This window comes from Physcomitrium patens, chromosome 5 (assembly GCF_059467195.1).
Source record: "Physcomitrium patens ecotype Gransden chromosome 5, ASM5946719v1, whole genome shotgun sequence".
Classification (NCBI taxonomy): domain Eukaryota; kingdom Viridiplantae; phylum Streptophyta; class Bryopsida; order Funariales; family Funariaceae; genus Physcomitrium; species Physcomitrium patens.
The window spans coordinates 10,330,624-10,358,474 of NC_143414.1; the positions used below are offsets into that span (position 1 = coordinate 10,330,624).

Genomic DNA, 27,851 nt, shown 5'->3' on the forward strand with positions numbered 1-27,851 from the left:
GACAATTCTACAATATTTTTTAAAGAGAATAGAATCTATTAATAAAAAGTTATTATGATTATAAAATATTTTCATTCCTCTTTAAGGCTATACATAAATTGGTTATAATCTATGGCACTATGTTACATTAATGTATCCAAACTACCTTGGACTGATAAGTTCATATTTAATTAGATTATTTTATAAAATTTTAATTTTCTTTTATCTCTTTGGAGTCAATCTAGATTCTTCAACCATCAACATCTTCCTTATCAAATATGTATAAATAAAACTTAAGTATTAGTATTCTTTATAATTCAATCTAGTTACAAAAATACTAATTGTTAGTTATATCATTCAATCATCCACTTCATTAAAATATAAATTAAATCAATCCAAGTTATAAAAGCTATTAAATAAATAACTAAGGACTTTACTTGAATTTAATAAGGATACTAACACTTATACTAAAATCACATAACAAATAATTTCTTGTACACAACATGGAATTTCTAGTTTGATAGATTTAGATACAACCTAAAATGTCTTTATAATACTTAAGATTTTCAAGTCATTAATGCCAAAAACCTCATTTTATCAAAATTTTATATATATATATATATATATATATATATATATATTTATATATTCCAATTCATTTGAACTTTTCAAAACATCAACAATTGGTTTTTAATATCTATATTAGACAATCAAGACATCATCTTAATTTTCTTTACATTCAAAGATCTAGAAATGGTTATACAAAGCATAGCATCTTTTGACTAAAGACCTCAAATATGTACATTCAAACAAATTTTATTTTATATTTAACTATCTTTAATAGAATAAAAAAAAATCCTCTATTCAATAAGAATTACTATCATTTTAATAAAAACAACTAAATTGAAGAAGATTGAACTTTAAGAATATAATATTTTACTTATATAAGAGATCCTAGAGATAGCTACTATAACATGAAATAAAAGTTAAATATTGCATGCATGTTGTGAACTAAAATAAACTCCCATTAGTTTGAAGTATAATCTAGTTCACAATGATTTAATTTTCTAAATATTGTAACAATTCTCAAGTAGAAATTAATTTGTATCTAATAGTTCCATATCTCTTTAATTTTGAGCTAGATAAAGTCTTCTAGTAGGTGAATTATACTAATTCATAACTATTAGCCATTTATGATTTTATTAATTAAATTGCATTTGTATTTTTTTATGAAAGATCTTTAATTTTTTAACTCATCCATAATTTTTTAAGACATCCATAATAACAATATAAGCAATAATAAATACTTCAAATTACATTCTTTGAAAGAAAATTTTTATATGATTTTATTTTATTTTAATATTTTTTTATCTAATAATAATAAATTATCCAAGTTAAAAGTTCATCTAAGATAAATTCTCATCTATAAATGAATTTTTATCAAAGAATGATTTCATATCTACAAATAAGAATTCATCCACCTTAATTGTCACGGACATACAACTGAAGAAGGTTCCAGAAGGTTCTAGAAGGTACAAATAGGTTCTAAGAAGGCTCTAGGTCATAGGAGATCCTAGAAGGTTCTAGGAGGCTTTAGATGATTTAGGAAGTTGCCAAAGAAGGATCTTAGGCTTGCTTTATTCTCAAGCCTCGTAAAAACTTCTCAAGAAGCTTCCAAAGACCTAGTATGTATAGGAGTCGAGGTTGAGGGGATCCTCAGTCTTGACAACTCCCTTCTTGTGGTCTTGCCAAGACCTTCTTACCTTGTATCTAGTTGTTGTTCTAATGTCAAACTAATTCTATTTCTTGGTCTTGAATCCTTGTCTTATTTATGGTCTTTAATAGTTTCTCAAGACTGCCATAAAATAATATTAGGATTTTGGTCTTTCTTGACAGAGAGTGGATTACTCCTCTTCTTGGAAGTACTATAGCATTCTAGAGGTTGCAGATTACCCTCCTCTAGACTAATATTGTTCTTTTTTTAATATTCTTTTGGTTTCTTTTTTTTATATCATAGATAAGGTTTTTTTTTCTTTTGAAGGCATGTGTTTCTTTCATTTCCTATGGCAGAAGGTGGAAAAGTCAATATGGCAGACTCTAAAGAGATCAAGTTAGATTCTATTATTAATGCTCTTGAAGCATTGAAGATTAAGACAAAGACTTTCTCAAAGCAGAATGAAGAACTATATATGACCATATATAATGGTCAAGGCTATGCAAGTTAGACATGTATGAAAGGTCTTATAGAATATCATCCTATAGCTCTTAATTAGGTAGTGTATATACAGGCAAGAATAAATCCTTCTTCACTCTTGTCAATGTCTTTTTTGTATTTGGTCTTGTTTCAAGAGTCTTTAGTATTATTTCCTTTGTAAATAACTATTTTAGTTTAATATAATATCACTTATGCAATATGATAAGAGTTTGTTTGCATAGACGTAAAGTGAGGACTATTACTTTGCAATGTCACTTATTCACTCTTTCATTCATTCATTCTCTCATTCATACTCACTTACATACACTCATACTTTGAGTAAAAGTGAATTATTACAAGATATATAATTAGGTATGTTTAAGAACTAAAATTCCCATCACATCTCTTTCTATAGCTTTTGGAGTGAATAATTCTTACAAACAAGTCAAATTTATTTATATCCTTAAGTTTGAAGTTACTTTGGAAGGTGACTTCTTTTATTTGACATTTTTTTTCCTTTCCATCATGTCTAATTCTCTCCGTTTGTTCTAGTGATGATCCCTAGTGAAAGAAAAGTATTTATGTTAATTTAAATGCTCAAAGTATATAGAATCTGGTTGGCTATTTGATTGTCTTGAGAGAGCCTCTTCAATATTGTTGCCCTTGTCCATATTGATTGAACTCGAATTATTAGAACTTTTGTAAACTATCATTGGTATGGAGTTTCAATATGGTGAGGTCTTCTATGTTTTAGACATTGTGACAATGTACATTATTCAAAGACTTAATTAACTCTAGACTTTTTAGACCAACTATTATAAATGCATAATAGAACAAGAATTTAGCCATCTACATATTTAGTAGCTACAAAAATTGTCAAATTATGATAGAAATATAACTTTGAAAATACTTAGTTCGATTTTTTTTATTTGAAATCAAAAGAGGCAACAAAAATAAAAATCGATAGTTATGGCCAAGTAATGTCTTTACTACTATTTATAGAGGGAGTTGTCAATTGTCATCATAGCCTCCGATTGTCCAACAAATGCCACATCATGCTTGCAGATCCTCACATCACCGCTGTTGTATTACGTGTTGTCTTGTTCGGCAATACATTGGATATCTGGTTGTGGAAGGTATAGTTGTTTTTGCAAATAACAAAGAAACCCTAATAGATTTTATCCATGTATGAAGAATATAATTGAAATATCAATTTCCAAGTATTTAAAAACACTCCTCATAGTCATTTTAACCATACAATATTCCAATTGCTTTATTTCTTTTATAATTAAGTTGTTTTTGTTTTTCTTAACAAGCCCTAACTCTAGCAAGTGAGCTTTGACAAGCTGTAACTTTTGATCCAACCGTCCACTTAGTGTGAAATTTTGCACCCAAATACCAGTATAAGCCTTCTATATGCTCAGAAAATTTCAGCCCAATCCAACTTACAGATTGCAAGAAAACGCCCAAAAACCGCACTAATGACACTCGGCGGAACCTTGAAATTTGATGTAGAAACTCTAGAAGTGATTTCTCCTTTGTCAACCGTTAACTCCAGCTCAAAATTGAATAGCCGCTTGATCTCCAAATCTTCTATTACCAAGCCAAAAATTACGTCGATCCAACCAATAGATCTTCAAATATCACAGAAACCCTATCCAACCCTAGACTGCCAACTTCCGACAACCCTTTTGTACTAAAACCCAGATATCTCTTGATTGCATCGTTAGATTAACACAAATTTTTGTATACACTTAGCACACCCAACTATCCAGACAATACCAAATTTTGACCCATAGATGCTACACGACTTGCACAAACCGATTGAGAATGCAAACCATCAATGTTTTATATAAAATCCGAAACACCAAAATAAACACTGACTTTGAGCAGCGATTGCTCTCCTCTCACAAATCCTAATGAAACCGAACTAGTGACCTTGAAAAGAGCTTGAAGCTAGCTCTTCGATCCAAAAACCCGATCTGAAAAAACCCCCGTATTTTGCCCTAGGCTGCCGTTTTAGTGGTTGGAGGTCGGATTTCGACCCTGTCTCATATCCGGCCGACCCCCGGATATCAATCTAATCTATCCTAGTGGTTTTATAGCCCGATCCTACCCTCAACTTAACCCTAGTATCAACCATGCTAATAAATTATCCTTTTTATCCTTTCTTTACCATTTTATGGCCTTTCTAAGGCAATAAAAAAGTTACTACAGCCTAGAAGGTAAAATTACTAACTAGTTTTTATCTACTAGCTATTAAGTGAAGAAAATAGGATTAGAGGCTTTTATAAAAGCCTTGTAAAATATATTGAATGCTTGTTGAACCATGATAATAGAATATTAATTAAAATATCATTTTTTTTGTCATATTTTCACCATATAGTCGTGTCACAATACGACACCGTGATGAAAGCTAGGAATGGTGTTTAGATTGAAAATTGGAAATAGAAGAAGCAGGATTGAGAACAAAGAAGGTGAATTGCTTTAATAAAAATTTGGATTGTTTTATCATTCTCCTATATATATTATAAGTATTATACTACATCAAAACAAAGAAAATATGTGATTATTAAAGAAAAATCTTAGAAAAAAGATATTACAATCTTTTTATTCTAGCATAAGCTAATTAACTGCAATATAAGTTTTTGGAAGAAAAAATTAATTACAATAAACAAGAAGTTATAAAATAGTTTTTAATTCTTTAAAAAGTTATAAGACACAATATGATAAGACTAAAAGATGCAAAATTCTAATTGAGGTGAAATTACACTCTATCTCCTAAGATAGGCCTAATTTAGTCATAATGATGACCTATTTAAGACTATATTATTTACCTAATTTTTTTAATTAAAAAAGTGAAATCCCTTTTATTTCAAAAAACATAAAAAGAAAGACATATCATTGTTTTGAAATAAATCTAACACTACTTTTCTCCAAATTGCATACTACACTCAAATCCAAGAGTAGATAAATCCAACTCATGGGTGGTAATGTATTTAAAAGAACTTGTTGGCCTCTGTTTCAAACATTACTGCATAATCTTTTTTCTTTTTTTCTTTTTTTCTTTTTCTTTTTTGGCATGAATTAAGTTTCAATGTAGGGAGGGCCTTTATATTTGGTTGTACAGAGAGATATGGGGTTGGTCAAGTTTGATACCCATGTTCTTGCGGTTCATGGGGTGAACTGGAAGATTGGTGTGTTGCCTTCCTATCTATGTCTATCAAGATTGAACTCGAGTTTGGAGAAGGAGCCGTAGAAGAAACGGATCACCGTTTTCTTGGAACTGTATTACACCGATACAACCCGAATTTTCTCTATCTTGCAGATCAGCATGTCCTTGGTTGGGGGTATCACTGGCCCTTGTGTTATATGCGTGTGGAGTGTATTGGATCCAGGAGGATAGGTTGGATGTGGGATGTAGGATCTGATCCACAGGTCCAACTCGAAAGGTATTGGTGGTGAATTTGGAATAGGCAACGGATTGTTCCATTCCTAAAGGTGGGCAGAAACTTGGGATAGCTTGGGTGACTAGAATTGGATGCAGCAAGGAGTCTCATTTATATAGGCCAAGCTAGCCGCCTACTTTGGTGGTGGGTGGGATATTGTTCAAAAGCAGCCCAAACTCCTATTGGATGGTTGTTATTATGATGTTCCACTAGGGCTGCTCATCCTCACTCGAGTGAAACCAAATCCGTGCTTCTGAGGCAAGGTATTGGGTCTGATCTTCTGCTCTGCAATCTCTAATTTGTCTGCACTCACGTTTATACCATGTGGCCCTTTGAACCATTGTGATTGTAGGGTGTATTGATGTCACAAATTTCGAACTAAACCAGAGTCTGATGTTGGTGATTTCAGCGCGTGTATGTGGCTTACGCTACTGGATTACTTTTGCTAGTTTCTTCCATGTTTTGCCAATCTGGGCCCATATAATAGATCCGCTTGAGTGTATGTGTCTTGTAAGCATCGCCAAGTTTAGATCATTGCTCCATCTCCCGCCTTTGTTCGGTTGAAATGTGGCAAGCTTGTACCAAAGGAGGGCAGTCAGGTTACACTTCTTCAGTTCGAGAGCTTTCAAGATCTATTTGTTTAGGAGACAGTCCATTGCATCTTCCGAGTCAGTGATGCTTACTTTCTCTTGCTTTTTGAGGATTCATGTCAACCACGCCACTCATGCACTTGTACGATGTTCTCTTCCAGTCCAAAGATAGTTCCTGAGGAGAGCCTTGATTTGTTTAATAACCTTCCGTGAGCATGTTCATACCCCCACGAAGTACTAGCGTGTTGATAGTAGAATTTGATTTACAACGAGTTTGTGTCCTGCTTAAGACAATTTTGTTGAGACCAAAAATGTGAGTTTCTGCTAGATCTTTCCTTTTAATAAATTGTCAATATCAGGTGTACTAATGGAGAGCCCAAATAAGATGCCTAGTAGTTTAGCTATGTGCCCATCCCACACCCAGACCCAATCGTATGCATTCGTCCATGCAAGTCGAGGATCGTGTTTACTCACCCAATAATCACTGGATTTTGCCCAATTAATCACTAGTCCGGAGGCCAAGGCAAAGGTGTCGAGGATATCAATCAATGTTTTCACTTGTTCTTTTGCACGGACAAAGAATGACGTATCATCCGCATATTGCAAAGTAAGCTGTTGAGATGTAGCTCCTGGGAGGTTGATGCCAATTAGTGCATAATCTTTCAAGCACAATGAAAACCACACCATACACTGCAATTCTGATAGTCAAGTGACAAAGCACGCAGTTATCTTTTAAGCAGAGGGGAATCATTGACTGCAGAATCTTACCATTGAAGTCTAGATCGTCATAAATACTGATGACTGTCAGATTGCGCGCAATCTTCGGTCTCATAACTTTGCTCCAATCCTCAATCTAATGAGCACGAGTGCGATGCCAGACGTGGTCGATGTTGACTCCCAGTCCAGCAACCACAGTAGACGGCCCATTCTCGGTGAATGAGATAACCATTCCATTCGAACTGCCATATCCCAGTTTACAGTGAGTGACTGTGGATCGAAACAGACAAACGCGTCATAACAAATCAAGATCAGTTTTGGATCCTCAATTCAGCCAAACCACACCACAGTGACCTGATGGTATAAAAATACGTACTCTAGAGAATTCAGGGCTACACTTACAGCGACAAGTCAATATACAATGCCAAACTTGAGAGCTACATCCGCCTGACAAACTCTGGGGAAGCATTCCAGACGCCAAATAAAACATTTCGAAGAACATTCTCCACAATTGCTTCAGCAAAGCGGAATACACAACAATAACAAAAGATAGTTGGAAAAACAAATAAATAAATAAACCTCAAAAAAAAACTGGAGATACACAACCAACCACATCGTACAATCGTTGAAAACGAAAAAAAAGAGACAGTGCCGGAATCAGAACGCAACGACGCCGGAAATTACACAACGACGCCGGAAATTACACAAAATACCTACAGGCTCCACTTCACGAAACTAGCTAGAAAACTTAGAACCAAATCTACAAATAAAGGGATGTACGACAAACGAAAACCAAAATCACCGTCAACTCATGGAAAATATAATCCGAGGAATTGAACCGGTCAACATACAATCACAACAACATCCACATCACCCAAATATAATAAAACAGAACGAATCAAAGTTGAGCTACAGAGATAAGCTGACCATACTTTCAACCCTAAAACCAAAACAAAATAAATAAATAAACGAAAATCCCTTAACAGATGCAAAAAAAAGCGAGAAAGAAAGGGAAAAAAAAAAAAAAAAAAAAAAAAAAAACCCACGAGACAAGGTTAAATGCATATTAAAAGAAAAACTAACCAGCAACAGTATAAATCCACGGTACCGCTACTCAATCGAAAGCAAGAAAGCAGCGTTGTCCCTGAATCTCCAAGAAGATACACTCTGCCTCCTCCCCTTTCACAAACTCGACACAACCACAGCGTACACTGCAACGACCACAGTCACATCCACGTCAACAAACCCCTACTCCATTCCTCCACCCCATACCCTCTCGCCAACACATCCACCCAGCTTCACAACACCAACATCCCAAACCCTCGCCGCACCACCTTCCACCTCACACGATCACGCTCCAACCCAGATACCCGCAAGATCAGCGTCCTTCAGACAACACGTCCCGCCCCAACCCAATTCCAACCACACGCCATCGCGACTCCACAAACATACACTAAATAAAAAAGCAATCCCTCCCACCCTTCACACCCGGCGGGCACCCAAACTGCAAAGACTGCTCCACGGCCACGACGCGCCCAACCCTACCCATCACACAACCACCCACAGAGCCACTCTCTCCCTCCCGCCATACACGCCGTCACACATACACACCGTACCGCAAAAATCAATGTGCAGGGCAGAGAAACATATATTACAAAAGCCATCGCCATCATGACATCATGAATGAATGTACACTTTTAATCCTAGGCAAATAGATCGGCGCATTGTCCTTCCGAATTGAGATAGGTCGATCCGTCGTATGACTAGACTCTCCTGTCACTAAGGTCTACTTTCCTCCCAGACCTCCACGCTCCATAACGTCACAATCTCAACTCCCTTGGCATGTACACAAAAGTATCCACATGCATGCTCCTCCGTCTCTACCACTACAATCCTGCTTTTGGTAAATCAACAAAAGCCTGCCTACCTACAATCACAATTTGAGTGAAAAATCCAAAAAAATGGGTATCGCCCCGTCTCGTGTCTTCTCCCAGCTCCTTTTGGGGCGGCCAAAACCGAGCAGAATAATAATTTCTCATTACGTCAATCTCCTACCTCCGCACCGCCTGCTCCTCTCAGGTGCGCACACCAATAGTCCCAAATATGTATAATATCATCACCCCTCGCTCTCCATCGCCCTCCGATGGTCCATTGCCACCACCTTCCGGCCCATTCTCATCCCCCTACCGTAATCAACAATATACCCCCCCCCCCCAACCCCCAAATCAACTCCTGTGCCAATTCCTCCCCGACAAAAGGGGCGACCAGCAACGTCCTCCACCCTCCTCCGCTGTCACGGCTGCAATCACAACCCCTCCCCGCTCTTACACAGGCGCAACATCAGTCCCTCCACGCCATACCCATGTCACTTCCCCGCTCCGCCTATTCACATACTCGCACCCGTCCCCTCCCAACCCAATATTCATCAAATACCACCTCCCACTCTAATCCCCCTCCCTACCCCGCCCTCCTATCCACCAACCCTGCGCCCCACATTCCACACCCTCCACGCCTCCGCCTTCGCACCGCAGAAACCACTCCGCACGCAACACCACCATAACCCAAGCGCGGAGCATCGCATCGCATCCTCCCGCCTCTCCCCTCACCACGCCGCCGACTGCTCCGGCTCCTCCTTCACCAGATCGTTCACCCAGTCCAGATCTGGCGAATCTCCCATCGCCGGCCCCGCATCCTTCAAAGAACTCCTCCCCAGCCGCCCGTATATCTTCGCCCGCAGATCCCGCCCGCTCTCCACCCGCTGCACTGTCGGCTCCCCCTCGTCGTTCTCGTCCACCTCCCACCGCTCCTTCTGCTCCCACCGCGCCGACACCTTCGTCGGCGTCCCGGGCACGCTCTGCGAGCAACGCCGCAGCGGCGACGGCCCCGTCGTGTACTGCTGCTGCAACCACTGCGCTGCCGATCCCGGGGGCGCCCCCCGCACCTCCAACTGCTGCAGCGTCGCGATCAACTCCATCATCGACTTCTGCGCCACCCCCGACGGCGACGACGGGGCCGACCCCGGATGCACCCCCAAATGCCCGCCCGAGTGCACGCCCCGATGCTCCCCCGCGCTCGGTATCGACAGCGTCGGCATCGAGTTCAACCGATCCAAATGCCGCCGATGTGCCGGAACCGTGCACGGCTGCGCGTGCCCGCCCAGCGACCGCACCTGCGCGGCTTGCTGCAGGCTCGCCTGCAGAGACATCGCCGACTGCGCTCCCGACATCCCAGACATCGACAGGCTCGCAAACGCGCCCCCGCTCCCCGCCCATTCTTCTGGCGAACCGGGTGACAGCGGAGGCGACCCCGAAGGCGACAGCGGAGGAGACAGCGGCGCCGGATACTGGGCGTGCCCGACCAGCGTCGACCGAGGTGATGAATTCTGCGACGCCACGCACCCCGCCCCCGAGTGTCCCGAGCTCGAGTACCCCGAGAAGTGGCTCAAAGCCGATCCGACGAGCCCCACCGATGCCCCGTCGTAAGACACCCCCTCGTACGCGAACGCTCCGTCGTAGCTCGCCGCCACACTCGCTCGGGGCGACCCGTCGTACGACCCTCCGTTCCGAGCGGCCGTCGTCGCTGCCTGTGCGGCCGCCGGCAGCAACCGCAGCTGCTCCGGCGTGTGCGCGAAGAAGCACACCCGACGACGGCAGTTCCGCCCATCCTTGCAAGGCTGCGTCCTGTACCGAGCCGGATGCAGCCAGCACTCGAACACCCCGTGCGCGAACTCGCACATATCCCCCCGTCGGCAGCTCCCCTTCCGGAAGTCCGGACACGCCGTGCCCGAGTAGTGGAACCGCCGCGGGTCGCGACGCCGAGCCTTCTCCCCGGGATGTGCGAACGGACACTCCGTCCAGTCGTGGCTCCTCCCCCTCATGCATCGCCGCACCTTGAATTCGAACATCCGGAACTGATCGCACCCGTACATGTCCACCGCCGGCCACGCCTCCTCGTCCTCGTTGTTCGACGGTAGAAACTTGTTGAACAGCGCATCGGAAAATGTCGGCGACCCCATCGACGAGCCGCCCCCGCCCAGTGGCGACCCCGGAGCCAAGCTCAGCCCCCGCAGCTCCGCCCGTCCGCCTCCCTTCCCCACCTCCTCGAAGAAACTCGCTTTCCCGCCCCCCACCTCCATCAGCGACTCCTCCTCCAGCAACGACAGCCCCAGACACTCGCCCTTCGACACGGGCGAGCTCGGCGGGCTCGAAAACAGGTTGTTGAACGCGTGCGAATGCACGGTCGCGCCTCCTCCCCCGCCCCCGAAGCTCTGGCTCCGCTGGAACACCTGCGGAGACACGCCATTCATCGCGCCCTCGCCCTCCTTCGACACCGACGGCGAGAACGAGTTCAGCCGCCGCATTGCATGCTGCGTCTGCATGTGCTGAGACATCGGCACGTAGTCCACCATCGACTCATGCGACGACACCCCGCTCTCCAGCGATGACAACCCCCCCGCACCACCACTCATAAACGCCGACTCCACTCCCCCTCCGATGAACTGTCGTTCCTGCTGCCTCTGCAACACTGCCAACATTCTATCCTCCAGCTCGCGACCCTCACCACCGCCACCACCGCCACTCAAACTCCCTCCCTCCCTCCGCTCCGGCACCTCACGCTCATCTCCCTCCCTTACTCACTGCCCCGCGCCCGCACCCGCCCAAGTCTACTATCCAACCTCAGAACTTTCGCTCTCCTACCCCCTCTCCCTCCCCCTCTTCTTTCTTCCTCCCCTAGACGATCAGACCTAACCTTTAAACGCTCGGGGAAATGCACCGCACTCCCTCTCACCCAACAATCAATGCGACGCAGCAGCAGCCTTGACTCGGGTCCCGCGAGGATGACGTTCAACGCGGGGCTGGCTTCAGACTCTTCTTGCTCCGCGGCATTATCGTCCTCCTTCCCGCACTCACTCGCATGGCCGTGACGCTCCAACTTTGCATCAACCGATGCACGCACACTGGTCGCCGATTGACCCAGGCGCCACAACATAGAAGGGAAGGAATGGCCGGCAGCTGGGGAGCTTGCGCCAAGGCGACCGTTGCACGGAGGGCGGCGTCCGGGGGGTTCCCGTTTCGGCATTTGAACCCGTGCGCATGCAATGAGAGCGTGGTCTTTGTTGAGCGCCCGGCCCGCGATTTCCGAGTCTCCGAGTGTTTGTTTAGGGGTTGTTCATCCGCTTGAATGAGTGAAGACTTGATCGTTCCTCACATCTCAACTTTTAGCAAACTGGGAGCTTTAGTTTTCTGGATCGTCTTTAGATTAATGCAGTTGGTAATCTTACGGGTTTTCTATCTTACTTCGATATTGGTTATTGCTTCAGCCATTTTTAGGCTTCGTCCACACAAGTTCCTGCTCTGGTGGCTTTTCCTAAATTGATTTATGTTTGGGGTATATTCTAGTTCTGTGTGGTGTCAACTGGTTAGGTTTCAGATTTATGGATTTTCTAATGCTTTCTATCGTGACTGGTGTGGCTCGAAAGGAATATTTTGTTCCGGAGAACAGCAAAACTGTTGCTGAGTTTTTTCCAAGAGGTATCATTGAAGGAACAGTTTATACCCCAGGGTTTTGGTGTGTAATCTGTATTTCTTCGTTTACAATTTACGAATTGGAGGCTCGGGTTGAATAAGATGTTTTCCAAGGCTGCATTCACTTTGAAGCTCTACCCCTGTACATTTCATATTGGATTATGTTATAAGTTTTTTCAATGATCTTGTGAAAGTTGGAGTCTTTGTCTGGAGGATCCAAAACTTGTTCATTATGCACATCCTTTTGCCCTAAATGAGTTGCAGCAGTTGTGTTTCGTTTTTTTCGGTTTCTTTTAGTTGCTTTTTACGTTCTCTATCAAAATGTGAGTTGAATGTTAAGATTTTCTGTGGGACGTTTATTAGTTTAATATGAATTTATTTCTAATGCAACTGTTGGATCATAAACCATTTTTTATTCTTTATTTTTATTTTTTTGTTGAATGAGTCAGAAGCCAAGATGCAGTAGGTTGGAGCTCATTCTTATTCCATTATTGGTAGCTGTTTGTCCACATATCAAAGTTTTTTGTCAATGGTATTTAGATACATGTGTGGTAAACATAAATATCTATATAGTTATTGTTTGGAAAGCAAGGTAGGGGTGGGGTAACATAAACATCCCAGTTTAATCACACTAGTTTTTATTCTTTTATTTTGTTTGTTTTTTGCTTTCTTTCTTTCTTTTTCCTGCAGTTCATGTTCCATTGCCAGGATTAGGGTTTAGGGTACTTGCATTTTCTATTAAATTTACAAGCTTAGTTTTATTCTCATTTCAAATTAACTCTCACTGTGTTTGGAGGTATTCAAAACTCTATTATAAATTTGTTGAAGCTTGTAACTCATTGCCCCTCTTGGTCAAAAGAAACTCATTTATGTTCCAAAACAACCTCAATATCTTTGTGTTATCTAGCCTCCATACTTTCTTCTCTTTGTTTATTTGTTTGTCCTTTACTCTTTGTTTTCTTGGCTCAATTAAATTCTGCTGTAAAACATTTAATGTTTCATTATCTGGACTATGTATATTTTGGTTTTGTTTATTCATTTATCTACACTTAAAAAAAAAAACATGGACACAGCAACAACAACAACAACAAAAAGAACACAAATCAAAACATACAAACTAAACTGAGTTGGAAATTATGCATTGAGCTGACTATGATGAGGTTTTGTGGCTGCCCATTTTGTAGCTGAGAGTATGGCAGGCAGGAGCTTCCATTGCCAATGCCAATGAAGAGATGCAAGTGATAGCCTTTCTTCTTTGTATCCAAGCTTCAAGTCATAAAAAAATGATTATGGATCCTACACATTGTGATGTTTTGTGTGCCCATATCAAGATGAGCTTTGTTGTTTTGCCAGGCAAAATAGAAAATGTTTCCATAAGTGATTCCTAGTCTCCAAACTCAATGTTGTTAAAGAGGATTTTTCTAAGTGTATTTTGAATACTTAAAAAATAAAGCTACGATGATATGATGGGAAGATGGTATGATGATATGAGGATAAGATGGTATGATGATAGTAAAAATTTCATTTTGTTCATCAGAATTTAAAAATATTGAAATGATTTTATTTTCAAAAACTTTAAGTACCTGCAGAAGACTACAAATATGCACTTGTAATTTTATACAATTGAGAACAAAAATAAAATAGAATTGTATAGTTTTAAACTTAGACAATACATGACGTTTTCTTTTTTTACCATGCATCTATGTACAGTTCAATATATATAGCCAAAGAATCTTATTTAAAGAAATATATCATTTACAAAAAAAAAAATCAATGGATCAAACCTTTTGAGGCTTTGAAAAGTTTCAAAAACCATTTAAAGTACCTGATTGTCATTACTTTCTGATTTTTTTGCATGAAAAACTTGTCTCATGTTCATTAACACTGACTAATTTGAATTCCTACATTCCACCATAAGCAATTTATCTATAAATAGTAGTTTATGTTGTGACAAAAATCCTACAAAAATCAATGTGATGTGAACCTATTGCAACATCACGAAAACAGAAATTAGAAAGTATAAATGATTTAAGATATTCAAATTGCATTTCCTGTTTGTAAATAATTATTACTAACTGTGCATATGATTGCAGTTGATTTTACTAAGATGTTACAAATATATATATATATATATATATATTGTTTTCAAATATTCAACATTAAAGTTTTATAAACAATACTACCAAAGTTTAAACTTGGGAAGAGATGAAGATTAAATTAAAAAAATGAAGCACAAGATTGCTCAAGAGTATCTAACCATCTACACAAGCCAGGATAAACATTCCACACAACAAACAAAAAATCCAAGAAGAATATGGATGTCACAAACATACAACAAGATTCATTTTAAAGAACTTTTAACATCATATTATACATTTATTTATAGGATTTTATATTACATTGATTTCTCTTAATATTTTTCATTTAATTTCCTCTTAAGTTTAGGTGTTTTAGTAAAAATAAGTAAGAAATTTAAAAAAGGAATAATAAATAATTAATAAGGAACTTCGATAATGTCAATGATTGTTTTCGAAATTAGCCAGGTACTTCTCGGTTCAAAAATTTATCACACAGTATGTATTTTATATCTTCCAAACCTCTCAATTTTTTGTTGTTTTGTTGTTTTGTATTTGCTCACAACACCATTAAACATGTCTGAAATATAGTAATTTGAAGATGAAATATATCAAATGTCTTGCAGTAGAATTATAACAACATATGTTGAATTATTGCACCACATTATTGATGAATTTTGGTGTGTGCAATAATTCAACATTTTTTTTTAACAGTATGTAGAATTCTAAAAAAATAAAAAAATAAAAAAAAATTAAATTTAAAATTTCAGCTATTCTATATGGAAAATGTATATTGAAATGAAGACATGAGCATGTAAACATTAAAAATATTGTGCACAGCCAACTTTGTGTGTAAAATCCTACAATACACAATGTTTATCACATATGTATAATTTACTAGTGGTGAGTATGTGCTGAGAACACATAATAGTTAAATATAGATCACACCATGTCAATGTAATAAATAAATAAAAAAATACATTACAAAAATATGGTATTGTATGTGAAGCTTGCTTGCATCCCATACAGTTTAACTTCAACTACATTTTTTTATATAAGGTAACAAATGCCATTGGTAAATTCCTTTAAATGCCCACTTGTTTTGAATCTTGTTGTTTTTTAAGCATCATATACATCAATTTATTTTATTTTATTTTTTCGTTTCTAGAGGGGAAGTACAATTGAATGTTTTACATGATAATGTAAAACTTTAGGCAATTGAATAAATGAACTTTACAATATACATAATCTAATTTCTACCATGTCATGTTTGTAACAAAATAAAAAGTTCAAGTACTTTTGTGCTTTTTAAAAAAACTAAATTGCACTCCGTGCATATTATTCTTTCACAAAAAAGGCTCATACCAACAAACCACAACAATCTTTTTGGCAAAACCCAAAAAAGTCAATCAATGAATAACTGCATGTATTGTTTTCAAATGCACAAAAACTCTTACCTCCTATTTAAAAACTGTAAACCACTACGACAAAACAAAAAGAAAAAAAAACAGAAAGAAAAAAAGACGAGCATAGTCAACCTCATTTATCCTGTGTTCCTCCTAATAGCTTTTCTCATGCTCCTAATAACTTTTTTAATTTTTATTTTCGATTTTTGGTTTCTTTGCATTTGGATTTGTTTTTTGTTTGTTTGTTTGTTTGTTTGTTTTTTTTTTTTTTTTCCATTGTTGGATTTAAATCTTCATCCTAAGTCAACCTACCACAAGGGGTGGTGCACTAAAAATTCCAAGTGCCACATTGAATTATGCAACACAAAATACCAAAAAAAAGTTTCAGTTATCATTGTTCCCCCCCCCCTTTCCCTTTCTATGTATATTATTTATTATTTATTTACTATTTAAATCTTCACACTCCTCTTTGACTTTTTACAGCCTTGACTCAGGGCTCAGCAGCAGGGGAGGGGGGTTATGTGGCAAAATGCATGGAGGGCTCTTCCTTTCCCATGCCATGCAGCAGCAAGCAAGCAAGCACATCGCCCATTCTAGTGCTTTCCTTCTTTGTCCTCATCCCCCAGTTCCACACACCTTGCTATTCATCCCACACTGCATGCACTTTTCCACACACCCCAAAACTACAGTCACTCCCACTTGGTTTCACCCTATGTCAGTAAAATTCTCAACTCTAGCTCACAGTACCCACACCACCCACATTGCAACAAACCAGCATACAAACTAACTAATTTACGCATTCTTGCAGTTTTGCAACACAATGGAACAGCTCCACCACCCATCACTAAAACACACACTCACTGAGCTAGCAAACCTGATCGACATCGCAGTGGTGAATGTGCTGCAACCTTACAAGCTTGTCAGCAGCTGTGGGTCACTGGTGCTTGGGCAGTGGAGGTGTTGCAGTTGTAGTAGTGGGCGTGAATGAGAGCTTTCAGTAGGTGTTTGATAATGCGAGGGTGGGTACTAGATGCTCGAGGTGGATTTGTAAGGGTGGCGCCACCGACAACAAATAGCAAAAGGCATCAGGCGCTGTAGCGAAACCATCCACCACGTGCCTGCTGGGGTTTGCTGCGCTACAGGATCCACACGGTGGAATTTGTACCCTTTTATCATTTGGGTTTGATCCTATCCGTTACTCTGCCACAGCGTGCCTGACTTTGCCCTAGACGCAGCCAGCTGGAATTAGAAATGGGGAGAATCGGAGTTTCCCAGTCTCCCCCACCTTTCGTGACTAAATTTCGCGATGCCAGTTTTGGTGCAGCGTTTCGTCCGGATGCAGCAGATTCGAAGAGAGGTGATGCACCCAGGGAAGTGACGCGCGCCCACGGCGTCAGTGGGAGCCCAAAAAGACGGCATGGGAAGCCGTGCAAGGAAGATGCTCCGAACGACCTTGACTGCGGTGATGAGAAACGGCGAAGCGTGCGACAGAGGGATGAGAGTGGAGGGCCAGGGCGTGACAGGTCCCGGGTATGGCAGCCTGCACCACATCCCATCCTGGCTGACTCACTCGCGCAGATCTTTTTCTGGCTTTTTGTATGTGTTTGTTTCCTCGTGGCGTCATTGGAGTCTGAACCTTCCTCGCCATGCCATTCTTCTCCATTGAAGCGCTACCCTCCTCGGTTGCTTCGACCCGGAGGCACGTCCTGAGATGAGCGGCCCGGATTCCTTTGGCCAGGGGTGCGAGCTTCGTCCGTGGCGTCTCTGTTTCGTGGCAGTTGTCAAGCTCCCCCGCCACATCCCCACGTCCTCGCCAGGTTCTGGAGCTTTTCGTTTTCTGCATCAATTGCCATCATGAGCACATCATGGAATTTAATAAGGGATCCATTGGGTGGTTTAATCTAGCCCTGTTGTTGCGCGTTGGGTTGTGCAACAAGTAAGGGTGAGGATTATCAAGGAGTGGTTGTGAAGATCGTTGATTTTCGGTACGTAGCTGCGGGAGGAAGGGAAGGAGAGAATAATCGTCGTAGGTAGGGTCGACTCAGCCTTCATTCCTCACAAGTTGTCCCACTTCTGCAGTATAATCATCCCTTACCTGCAATGTGTGTATCGACGTCGTGCTCATGTACAACCTCGATTTGAAACACTTGTAGTGAGTGTTTTTCTTCTCACGTTACTGCCGTTTTACGTTCTGCTTCTACTTTGTGGGTTTTACTGTCGCAGTGTTTCATCTTTCGTTTGTTGGAGCTGCAAAATGATAACGGATTGCGGGTGAGGACTGATTTTTAAAATAATGCGTATCTTTCGCATTTATTCATAGGCTACTTGAGAATTAGGGTTCTTCAGTGGATTGCTTATCTAGCTTGCTGGCATTTTTAGGATTGTTGGAGCTTTGCCTCAAGTCTGTGTTTGAATCATTGAGTTTCTGTGTTTTAAAAAAGTAATCGTAATTGAAAACATCAGTCCGTCGTACAGAATTTTGCAGAATGAGCAATTTGCGTACTTGTGTGCAGAGACTACAAATATGAATTGTAAGTTTTCGACGTTGCGCGCTTAGCTCGAACGGAAGATACAGTAAATAAGTTGCAAACCATTTATTGCAAAGACAAGATTGTAAGTTCAATTTAGCCCAAAATGTATGAGAATTTGTGTGTCGAAATGATACCTAGCCTGTGATATATTTTGTGTTTCCCATCTACGTACTTCGTTAGTATGTATGTCTTGACTGTAATTTGTACAGTACTGCGTCCCTCTCTATGTCACTGCTGAGTCTTTGAGCTCCAAAATTAGGGTTACATAAAATTCTCACTCAATTTTTCCTGGTTATCTTTTACGATAGCCAAATCAATGGGTTCTATCCCTGATAAACGGATATCTTATCTGAAATCATTTCATGGGGAATCTCGTTGAGTATTTCAGGACGACACAAATTTTCTCTACTTTGTGGTGGTACACTAAGTTAGATTCAGGACTTATGAATAATGAATTGGCTTTTGGAGGCTATGTTGCTTAAGGGATCTGATTGAGCGTTGTCTTCTATAGACCATATTATTTGTCACTAGGAATTGTCACTATGTTCGCGGTCTAAAGCTTGTGTCCAGTGGCTTTGTCAATACTCTGGATGCTGATATTTATCACCATGTTATTTCTGAATATTTTGGAGTCATTTTGGTGGTAATTGGGCATGGATTATCATCGAGGGTTATTAGCTGGAAGTTCGATACAATATGACTACAAATCATGTCTTAATGAATCATAAGTTATGCAGTTTAATATTTTGGCTCTTTGATTGCCTTAGCAGGTGCATCTGGATTCAAACGGCAGCTGGATTACTCAGCGTCGGAGAAACAATTGAAATTTGATCAAAGTTCTTAGTAGTGTCATAATACAATAATACTTTCATATCAAGGACACTACTAACTGGTGTTTTTAGTGCCAAATAACCAAAAGTAAAACACAGGTAAATGCTCTGAAGTTGAATGGTTGCATTCAATTTCTTTTTAAATCTAAAAGACAAGAAATAATCATGGATTCCTGTAAATATTTATTTATTTCAAATTGTAACAGTATAATCCCTAAAGGCTGACTCAAAAGTAGAGGTAGATAATTTTTTACAACAATAGCAAATAAATTAGTTTGGTGGATAAAATATTCTTAAAATTAAAATTCAATTATTATTTTCAAGAAAGTTAATTATTTGGCTATTTATGTCCAACTTGAAGTAATACAAAATAGAGAAAGAAATTATGATTCAATTTCTCTTAAGTTTGGTTACATTCGTATAAGAATACAATTTTTGCTTGCAAATATCATGTGTATAAGAAGATGCTCAACATTTGAATATTTATTTTTGAAGTTGAATTTATTTATTTACTTATTTAAATGTACACAAAGATTAGCCTCAAAATGGATTAACTCAAGTAATACACATTAGACAATGACATCTATTATTGTATGGAAAAAAGCAAAATAATGCCGAAAATGCAAAGAGAGGAAATGTGACTTATGATATGCTTTCAGTAGCATAAAAAATTGGACGAATTTGTATATCTAATACGAATATAAAACAAATTTTGATTAGAGTAACCTAATAAGTGATTAAATATTAATTCAAATTTTGTTTTTTATAATTTATTTAACAACCTACTCCAAATTCCAGTTAAGGTTTTCAATGATAACTTGTCATATTTATTTATTTATACTTTATTTAAGCTTCTTATTGATGAATATTACAATTACTTTTGAATGATATCAAGTTGATAAGTTCAATAACTTGTACGTGGGCTTCATTAAAAGTATATGTTTAGAAAAAGTAGCCATGATGATATATATATATATATATATATATATAGTGAATGTATGTTAGTGTTGTGAGGTTTGTCAATATCCAAACATCCGTCTAATTATTTTGTTGCTGATTTATATTCAAAATTTTTTTTATCCAAAAGTTGATTAATATGTTATGTTTGAGAATTTTTTTTGTGGATAGTTCATTGCAATGTTTGCAAATCAATCTTTAAGCAGAACACATATTGATGAAAATAGACTTAAACTTGCTTACGAAAACATAAAGTATATTAAATAGTTTACAATTTCTATGTTTCATTTATTATCCTTAGAGATTATTGTCTTGTGCATTGTTTTGTCTCTGTGGCAGTTTTTACAATTAAATTGAACCTTGTAGAATAATGTCGTATTTAGAAGGATTCTGCAAGTTGACATCTCAAGTCTTTCGTGTTCCTCCTATTAAGCGTGTGTTGCGAATGTGAATTCTTGATTGGAGTTTGAAAGATACATCAAACTTCAGCCATCGCAGCGCTTGGATTTTTAGACACTTCCGTGACTTCTCCATCATGAATCGCTCTTCGTGCAAAGCAATGGCTCCACACGCTACTGATATAACTTAAAAGAAATTTTCAGCAGAATAATGGGCCTTATTACCGCGGTGTAAAATTCTGGCCTAGTAGTCTGTTTTCTGTATCTTTGAGAGCTTCATGTTCAAGTGCTGTATCTAATAGGAGGTTTGTTCTATTTAATAATTTGGTTGGCACGGCTACTCAATACAATTTGGATATGGAGTTGTACTCTTAGTCTCAATTCCGTCTTGCAAATCAGCTCAGTAGCAGTTGTTCATTGAAATACTTAATCGAACTTGTGTATCGAGTATTGGTCAATGTGAGTGTACGGCATTTTAAAATTATTGAAATCCTTTACAACTTAGATTTGCCGTGGCTAAATGGTTTATCAGTTTTTTCGTTAATTTTCCATCTCTAAATTAGCTCATTTCGAAAATGTCAATTCCCATTGAAGCTAACGTTTTGGACTTACAGTGTTTTTCGAAAGTAAATCAATGTGATACGATACTAGTTAATAGATTGTAGATGAGAATATGGGTTAAACGATTTTCAGGGCTGACTCTCGTTCAATTAGGGAGAGCATAGTGGTTCTAGTTTGGTTGCATCAGCAGAATGCACTCGGAGAACTTGACAAGTCCAATAAAGGCAAGAGCAAAGGGAAGGGGAAACCCGAATCAGGCACTGCTGGATCAGTAGTGGCAGCTGAAGAAGTTCAGCCTTTGACAAGCGCGACATGACTTCCTGATTCGATTCTAAAGAAAGCGACTGCTGTACCTGCTGCAGCAGAGCAACTTACGGTAGAGACAAAAGCAGATGTTAATGGGGTGTTGGCTGAGTCACTCGAGTTGAGAACTTCAGCAACTGTCTCCGAGAAAACTGGAGTTGTAAGTGGATCAGAGATAATCTGAAGGAATTGGAACTCGTGATGCGAATACCAATGGAGATGGCGAAGGAGATGGTGAGTCTGCTACGTTGCCTACTTTTGATTTATCGAAGTTCTTGCAGTTGGGTTAGGATTGCTCACTAGTGGCAGCTCATGATTGATTGCCTCGTGCATGGTTGTTCACGCCTTCTAAAGTATTTGAACAGCCAGAATGTTAAACAAATTTGTTCACGTCCAGAATGTTATTTCAAAACGTTTCTGATGGGGTTGCATCTGAGAAACAGGTCCTGTAAAGATGGAGCTAGTAGAGTTGGAAGGAGGTCTTGGATTTATGGAAGATTCTTGCGGTCAATTAAATGCACTTGTTAGTCTTCCTGAAATACCTGAGAAGCCGTGTGTGGAAACAATTGCCTTCTCCTCGTTCAATCCTGTTCCAGGATATCGGAGGTACTTTAAATTTGTATTGGCTTTTGCCTACTGCATTTAGCTTGGAATTTTATTGTTCAATTTGTATGTTGCAAGTCGTAAGATTATGTTGCTTACCAAGTGGAACTTTGCGTTTAATTTCTGCGGTACTCTGGGTGGACAGACTGCTTAGCGATCTCATTTACCTTGATGTGACAACAGCTGAAGGCAAAAGTCACTGCGTGACTGCACACACACACACAAGGATTTTATGTCGACTCAAGCAAGGGGAATACACTGAATGCAGCACCTGCCACTCCAACTGTTGAATCGGCTACGATCGTTGGGCTGCTACGGTTATTGAGTAAAAAGTTCGTTTCAAGTGAATCGTAGTGCTTTCATCATACTTCTTTTATGATAATTGTAAATTCCTTTAGTGTAAGTAAGTGCTGGGTTACAAGAAGAGTTGTTTTTTCAGTGCACTGGTATTTTGGTTCTTGAAGAACATAGTCGTTCTTCTTTGATGTTAATTTTATGTCTTCTTGAAATGGAGATTTTATCTGACAAATACAGTTACGAGCAGGATTTGGTTCGATATTGGATAAAAAGTCATCTGGACATCCCTTTGAGAATGTTCCAATGCTGTTACCACCTAATGCTTGGCTTAGACCCCATCCTACACCTCGTGAGTCATCTGTAACCATTTGGATCTTTGATGTCATTGTAAAGTTTGGCCTAAGCTAGCCTTAAGGATTTGTGGCTTGTTATTGTGTGAAATTTGTCTTTTGATATTTTTGGTTTTATTTAACTTCATTTGCATGTTGTATAAAATACTTGGTTTTGGATTCTCTAACCTCTTAGAGTTTTCTCAAGTATACATTTCATAGTCAATCATGAGTTAATGCCCTTACTTCAGAGTTACTTTGCTCAAGCGTCGCCTTCAAACTCTTCATACTTTAGGTTATGGTTGTATTTCTGTATTACATTGGAGTTATACTGTTGCTGATCCGACGATGTTGACTCGAGAAACTGCAGCCCACAAAAGAGACATTGTTCGTGCTGAGGATGCCTTAATGGTGCCGTATGGCACTGAGGTAGTAGGAATGCAGAGAGATTGGAATGAAGAGCTTCAGTCCTGCAAGGAATTTTCACGAGACAATTTACAAGACAGGTGGGTGTGGATATCAATTTATATATATATATATATATATATATATATGTATAACCTCACTAGTGTGACCTTTCATATCTGTTGTTTTACTTCATATGTGTGATGTTTTAATCTGTAGGTTATTCTAGACTTATTAGGATTAGCCCTAGTATTTCTGTTGAGAAGATAAGCCATACCTCCCCTTTGAAACTGCTATTTGAGATAATTAAACCGAGTGCTATTGTTATTTCAGAATTACGAGGGATAGGGCTCTTTTTAAGGTTAACTGTGACTTTTTGGAAGCTGCGACCAAAGGAGCCAAAGCTGTAATAAATCGGTGTATTCCACCCATCAATCCAACAGACCCTGATCGCTTTCACATGTAAGTATGATTAAAACTTATCAATATAGATTCTGTTTATAAGCCTCTTATACCAATGGACTTACTTGGAGGTTTTTTTCAGTAGAAACTTATGTTACAATGTATATTGTACTTATTGTCATTTGAATGTATTTAAACTGAAAATGGATTTTTTCAGAATATTGATCTATTTTAAGTGACTTTTAGCACATGCATGTCAACATTTTGGTTATGAGGAGGCATTTTTACTTGCAGGTATGTGCACAACAATATCTTCTTCAGCTTTGCCGTTGACAGACTTTTTTCTTATGCAGCAAATGAGAGAGCATAATGTTCATACAGAAGGTACCGCAGCAGAGAAAGGAATGATCTCAAATGGAGATCCCCCGTCAGATCACATTGAAAATAATGAGGGTGATACATCCTTAAACACAGATGCAAGTGTTGGTGCTGTATCTCTTGAAAGCGAGCAAGTGACGTATGTATTTGCAAACAATGATGTAAAGGGGACAAAAGCTTACAACAACGCAAATGTGACTGGCCTATATACTCTTGCTATGGCTATCATTGAATATAGAGGTCATAGATTAGTTGCGCAGGTTGGTGTCTAATCCTGCCAAACTTTTTATATGGCAATTTGTTTAGAAGACTTTGAACCATATGCTTTAGGGAGCAAAAACTTAGTGCAACAATGTTTCACAATAGTCAAGGACTATACATCAATGCATGGTTTAAGAATAGTGTGTTGGTGAGTTGCAGATTATCATTCCTGGCGTCTAGCAAGGTGACAAGACGGAGTCGTTACTGTATGGATCTGTTGACAACGGAAAAAAGATCGCATGGAACGAAAATTTCATGCTAATGTCAGCACTTAAAGCAATCCCTGAAGCTCAGTTTTTACTGAAATCGGTATGCTTGGTTGCTTGTGTTGTGTTTTTAAGTATATAACCTTTGAGAACTGGCGCGACGCGTACATTAAAATATTTATTTCAGGCGCTGGAAGCAAGGAAGCTACTAAATATTAAGGAGTATACAGTGCTGGACGGAGTTAGGAAGTCTGTGACTCTGTGTGCTCCTATGGAATGCAAGGGTATTGTTGGTAGTGATGACAAGTATGTGGTGCTTGTATACTCTATTTTCAGGACTGAAGAAATAAACTAGTCATGAAATAATTTGTGCTTGATACAACTTCTTTAAGCTAAATCATTTAGGGTTCCTTGCTATGAATTGGTATTGCAGGCATTACCTTCTTGATCTAATGAGGATGACACCAAGAGACATCAACTACACAGGTCCTGGATCTCGACTTTGTGTACTTAGACCTGAAATTACCTTAAAGATTCAGTGTTGCCAAGGCTGGCTGCGGACTTGAGTAGCCTAGAAGTGTGTCCTATGGATGGTCCTACTTTAACCGATGCCATGAGCATCAATATCCGTTACCTTGGTCAAGTAAGAAGCTTTATTAGAATTTACAGTGTTTTGACATGTATTCTTTTCTTAGCGATTTTTCTCTACTTCTGCATCTAGTACATTACAATCATAAAATAAATAATAAAATAAATAATTGATTCACTTGCAGCTAGGAATTGAGACTGTGGACCTGTGGTATTTGAAGGCCAATGGTACAAGGAGTGTATGGCAGTAGACTGACTAGGTGGTTGGGTGATTTTCAGGTAGCAAAAATGGTAGAGCACTTGCCTCACATTTGGGGTCTAACTGTTGTGGAGATGGTTGTTCGGGCTACTAAACATGTCCTCAAGGTATATTAAAAAAGAACATGTTTCAGATTCAGTCAAAATTCTCTGAACTATTCTCCGTGTTCAGAATTTTTTACCTGTTTTTATCTGGATCTATCGCAGTCGCAGTGCACGAAAATAGTTCACTTGTTTTCGGTAGTAGCCACACCCTGATTGATAGTCTATCTCCTACTGCAGGGGGTATTACGAGAAATCCTTGATCAGGATGGTGGAGCGATTGCCCACTTCTTCAATTGTTTAGTTGGATCGGGATCTGCAAATTCAGTTGTGGAAGAGAGCACTGGCTCAACCGAAAAATCTCAATCAAAGTCTACTTCTGTAAGTCCCTATTTCTTAGATGCAGTTTCATTTTGCATGTCAGGATTGAGTATACTGTGCGTACATAGCATCAAATAATGTAGACATTCTAGATTTTCTGTTTACATATATATTTTTTGTCTGTGTTGTTGTAATTTCTTAGTTACCTTGTAACGGAGGGTTGTTTTAACTATTTGTTTGGTTGAAATCAGGGCAAGACCTCATCGACACAGTCAGCTTTATCCGAGATTAAACCATCGTACTTGTGTATAACACCAGATCTTGTCTGGTCTCATATCGAGGAGAGTGTTAAGTTTGAATACTTGATACTTCAAATTCCAACCTTATGTTTGTGTTTTTGGATGCCGGTTCATATGGAGAAGATTTTAAGTTTTGCACTGTCTAATTAGCTGAGAATAGGGGTTTGATGTTTGATTGAAATCTTTGTATGTGTAACTAATTGGACTTGTTTTGCACTTCGAGGAGGTTTTGAGTGACACGCTTTCGTCTTATCTTTATTCAGGTTCTGGTGTTTGGTTAACAGTGGCATGTTGGATTGTTGAAGTAGGCTTCTCAACTACTTTTATCTTAATATTTTTCAAGCCACTTGTAGTTGCAGTTTGATTTACCAAGCGATGTAAGATCAAGAGTTTGCAATATATCCACTTCTGAAGACTTGGATCTACAGTCAGTGGTGAAGCATTTGTCACATGTCTGTGCAGACGCTCGCGACCTTTTAGAAAGATGGAAGCTGCTCTTGGCACAAACGAGTTCCAATAGTCTCTGAATATTTCAATTTGACTTCCTTAAATCTGACTTCAAGTTTTAGTCAAAAACTGTTAGTGCGTCTGGAGCGGGTATCTTTTTGATCTTTTCTATGCAAAACTTAGAGTGTATCCCACTCCCAACCTCAACCTTTGTCTCAATTCAATTTATTTTGAACGTTCCGAATTAGCAAAAGGATATCCTAGAAAGGTAGAAAGTCGACTAATATGTACGCGGCTGATATGGTGTAGGGCAAGCTGAATGAAGCTTATGAAGCATTTTCTGAAGCATTCACTATCTTATAACAGGTCAAATTTTGGGTACTCATAATGCACGAGATGTTTTTTTATGTGGATTAAGTATGTTGTCGGTCCTTAAGAATCTGATAAGGTTTTGTACATGTTGAAATACTGTCTCATGGAGATCTGTGCGCATCTGAAGTAATGGTATGCCACTGAAATTACGAATGTGGTATCAACAGGTTTGTGGACCAATGCACAGAGAAGTTGTTAACTGCTCCTGTAATATATACTAACACTAGTTTCTCTTCCAGATATTTAGCAATGGTTTTATACCATGCTGGGGGCATGGCAGGGGCCACAATGCAACAACAGAAGGAGTTAATCATTAACGAGCGATGTCTTGGAATTGATCATCCAGACACTGTGCATAGGTGCCCTTAATGCCTTGTCGTGTGTTGCAGTTTTATCAGAAACATGTCAGCTGTTTCTGTATTAGATTTATTTGGGCTGATCTGTCATGCTAAGGATTAATTTGGTGAACTTGTTTAATGGTGTATTGAAGTTTCTTGTATTTTGTAAGATATTCTGGTAGTGAGTTTGTAAGATTTATTTTTATTTTTTATTTTTTATTTTTTGGCACAAATAGAGTCATTGCACTATTGCAGGTAAGTAGAAGGTACATACCTCCAACCAGGTCCGATCAAGTACTTTAGTTTACATACATTAGCTAGTTACTACATTGCTCCTAGGCCACGATAATTTCCACTCATCCTATATGCGAACACATAGTGAATCCACAATGGTGTGAATTGTGCAAGTCTAATTCCTTGGTTGTTACCACCCTGCGTGACATCTCGTAGTCTGTGCCTGTCCCCACCACTGCCTCCCTGACCTCTACTCGTTCGTTGTTCGACCTCTAAAGTGAAGAGATGAAGAAGGTGAGTACCCACCCCCACGCTCGGGCTGCAGAGTTAGACTCCTAGAATCGATGAAGCATTGTTTTGCAAATTCCTTCCAGGCAGATAGGATTACACTGGTCGATGTCTTTATTTATTCACCTTCTCCAAGCGTTCACTGCAATCTATCTGTGCCAGGTTAACCATATGAGCCCTGCCTCTTTTCTGGCTCTCCCTGCATCCCACACGTTAGCCCACTTTAGTTTAAAACCTTGTAGAAGAATGCTGCTTCACTTGTGCGATA

The 27,851-nt window shown here is 39.4% G+C and overlaps 2 protein-coding genes and 1 long non-coding RNA gene across 28 annotated transcripts; 2 read left to right on the forward strand and 1 right to left on the reverse strand.

Annotated features, from left to right (window-relative positions):
* Window positions 1–3,435: 3,435 nt before the first annotated feature.
* LOC112282717 (uncharacterized) lies at window positions 3,436–8,313 on the reverse strand. Of its 2 annotated transcripts, XR_016502957.1 has the most exons (4): window positions 8,013–8,313; window positions 6,981–7,171; window positions 6,687–6,841; window positions 3,436–6,493 (listed from the first exon to the last, which is right to left on the reverse strand). It is a non-coding gene; the product is annotated as an uncharacterized LOC112282717 (long non-coding RNA). The 2 variants fall into 2 exon arrangements; XR_016502956.1 differs by lacking the exon at window positions 8,013–8,313 and having other exon boundaries at window positions 6,981–7,970.
* Window positions 8,314–15,945: 7,632 nt separating this feature from the next.
* Window positions 15,946–19,709, forward strand: LOC141044448 (uncharacterized). Of its 15 annotated transcripts, none has more exons than XM_090250461.1 (4): window positions 15,946–17,965; window positions 18,159–18,206; window positions 18,449–18,548; window positions 19,237–19,709. In XM_090250461.1, the coding sequence occupies exon 1, from the start codon at window positions 17,187–17,189 to the stop codon at window positions 17,643–17,645; it is 459 nt and encodes a 152-aa protein (XP_090106587.1). In that variant the 5' UTR covers window positions 15,946–17,186; the 3' UTR covers window positions 17,646–17,965; window positions 18,159–18,206; window positions 18,449–18,548; window positions 19,237–19,709. The 15 variants fall into 15 exon arrangements, with proteins under 15 accessions (XP_090106587.1, XP_090106597.1, XP_090106596.1 ...); XM_090250471.1 differs by having other exon boundaries at window positions 18,449–18,466; window positions 19,234–19,709; XM_090250470.1 differs by having other exon boundaries at window positions 18,449–18,466.
* A 2,085-nt stretch (window positions 19,710–21,794) lies between these two features.
* Window positions 21,795–27,273, forward strand: LOC112282813 (clustered mitochondria protein-like). 11 transcript variants are annotated; one of them, XR_016502955.1, is made up of 10 exons: window positions 21,795–22,121; window positions 22,302–22,450; window positions 22,663–22,764; window positions 23,115–23,250; window positions 23,483–23,611; window positions 23,846–24,189; window positions 24,350–24,499; window positions 24,830–24,882; window positions 25,264–25,350; window positions 25,525–25,559. XR_016502955.1 is itself a non-coding variant. In XM_090250456.1 (8 exons), the coding sequence occupies exons 3-7, from the start codon at window positions 24,983–24,985 to the stop codon at window positions 26,183–26,185; spliced, it is 399 nt and encodes a 132-aa protein (XP_090106582.1). In that variant the 5' UTR covers window positions 23,919–24,189; window positions 24,350–24,499; window positions 24,830–24,982; the 3' UTR covers window positions 26,186–26,208; window positions 26,367–27,273. The 11 variants fall into 11 exon arrangements, 7 of the variants coding, with proteins under 7 accessions (XP_090106582.1, XP_090106581.1, XP_090106576.1 ...); XR_016502953.1 differs by lacking the exons at window positions 21,795–22,121; window positions 22,302–22,450; window positions 22,663–22,764; window positions 23,115–23,250; window positions 23,483–23,611 and adding exons at window positions 25,857–26,501; window positions 26,661–26,717; window positions 26,963–27,273 and having other exon boundaries at window positions 23,919–24,189; window positions 24,830–25,039; window positions 25,525–25,665; XM_090250456.1 differs by lacking the exons at window positions 21,795–22,121; window positions 22,302–22,450; window positions 22,663–22,764; window positions 23,115–23,250; window positions 23,483–23,611 and adding exons at window positions 25,857–25,952; window positions 26,168–26,208; window positions 26,367–27,273 and having other exon boundaries at window positions 23,919–24,189; window positions 24,830–25,039; window positions 25,525–25,665.
* Window positions 27,274–27,851: the final 578 nt, after the last annotated feature.

Excerpts from the sequence above, each read along its gene's own strand:
- LOC141044448 (XM_090250457.1), top strand. The coding sequence starts at position 17,187 with ATGGGGAGAATCGGAGTTTCCCAGTCTCCCCCACCTTTCGTGACTAAA.
- LOC112282813 (XM_090250450.1), top strand. The coding sequence starts at position 24,983 with ATGGATGGTCCTACTTTAACCGATGCCATGAGCATCAATATCCGTTAC. Across the intron at positions 25,040-25,263 it reads ATATCCGTTACCTTGGTCAA|GTAGCAAAAATGGTAGAGCA; the intron begins GTAAGAAGCTTT and ends GGTGATTTTCAG. Across the intron at positions 25,666-25,856 it reads CTCAATCAAAGTCTACTTCT|GGCAAGACCTCATCGACACA; the intron begins GTAAGTCCCTAT and ends GGTTGAAATCAG.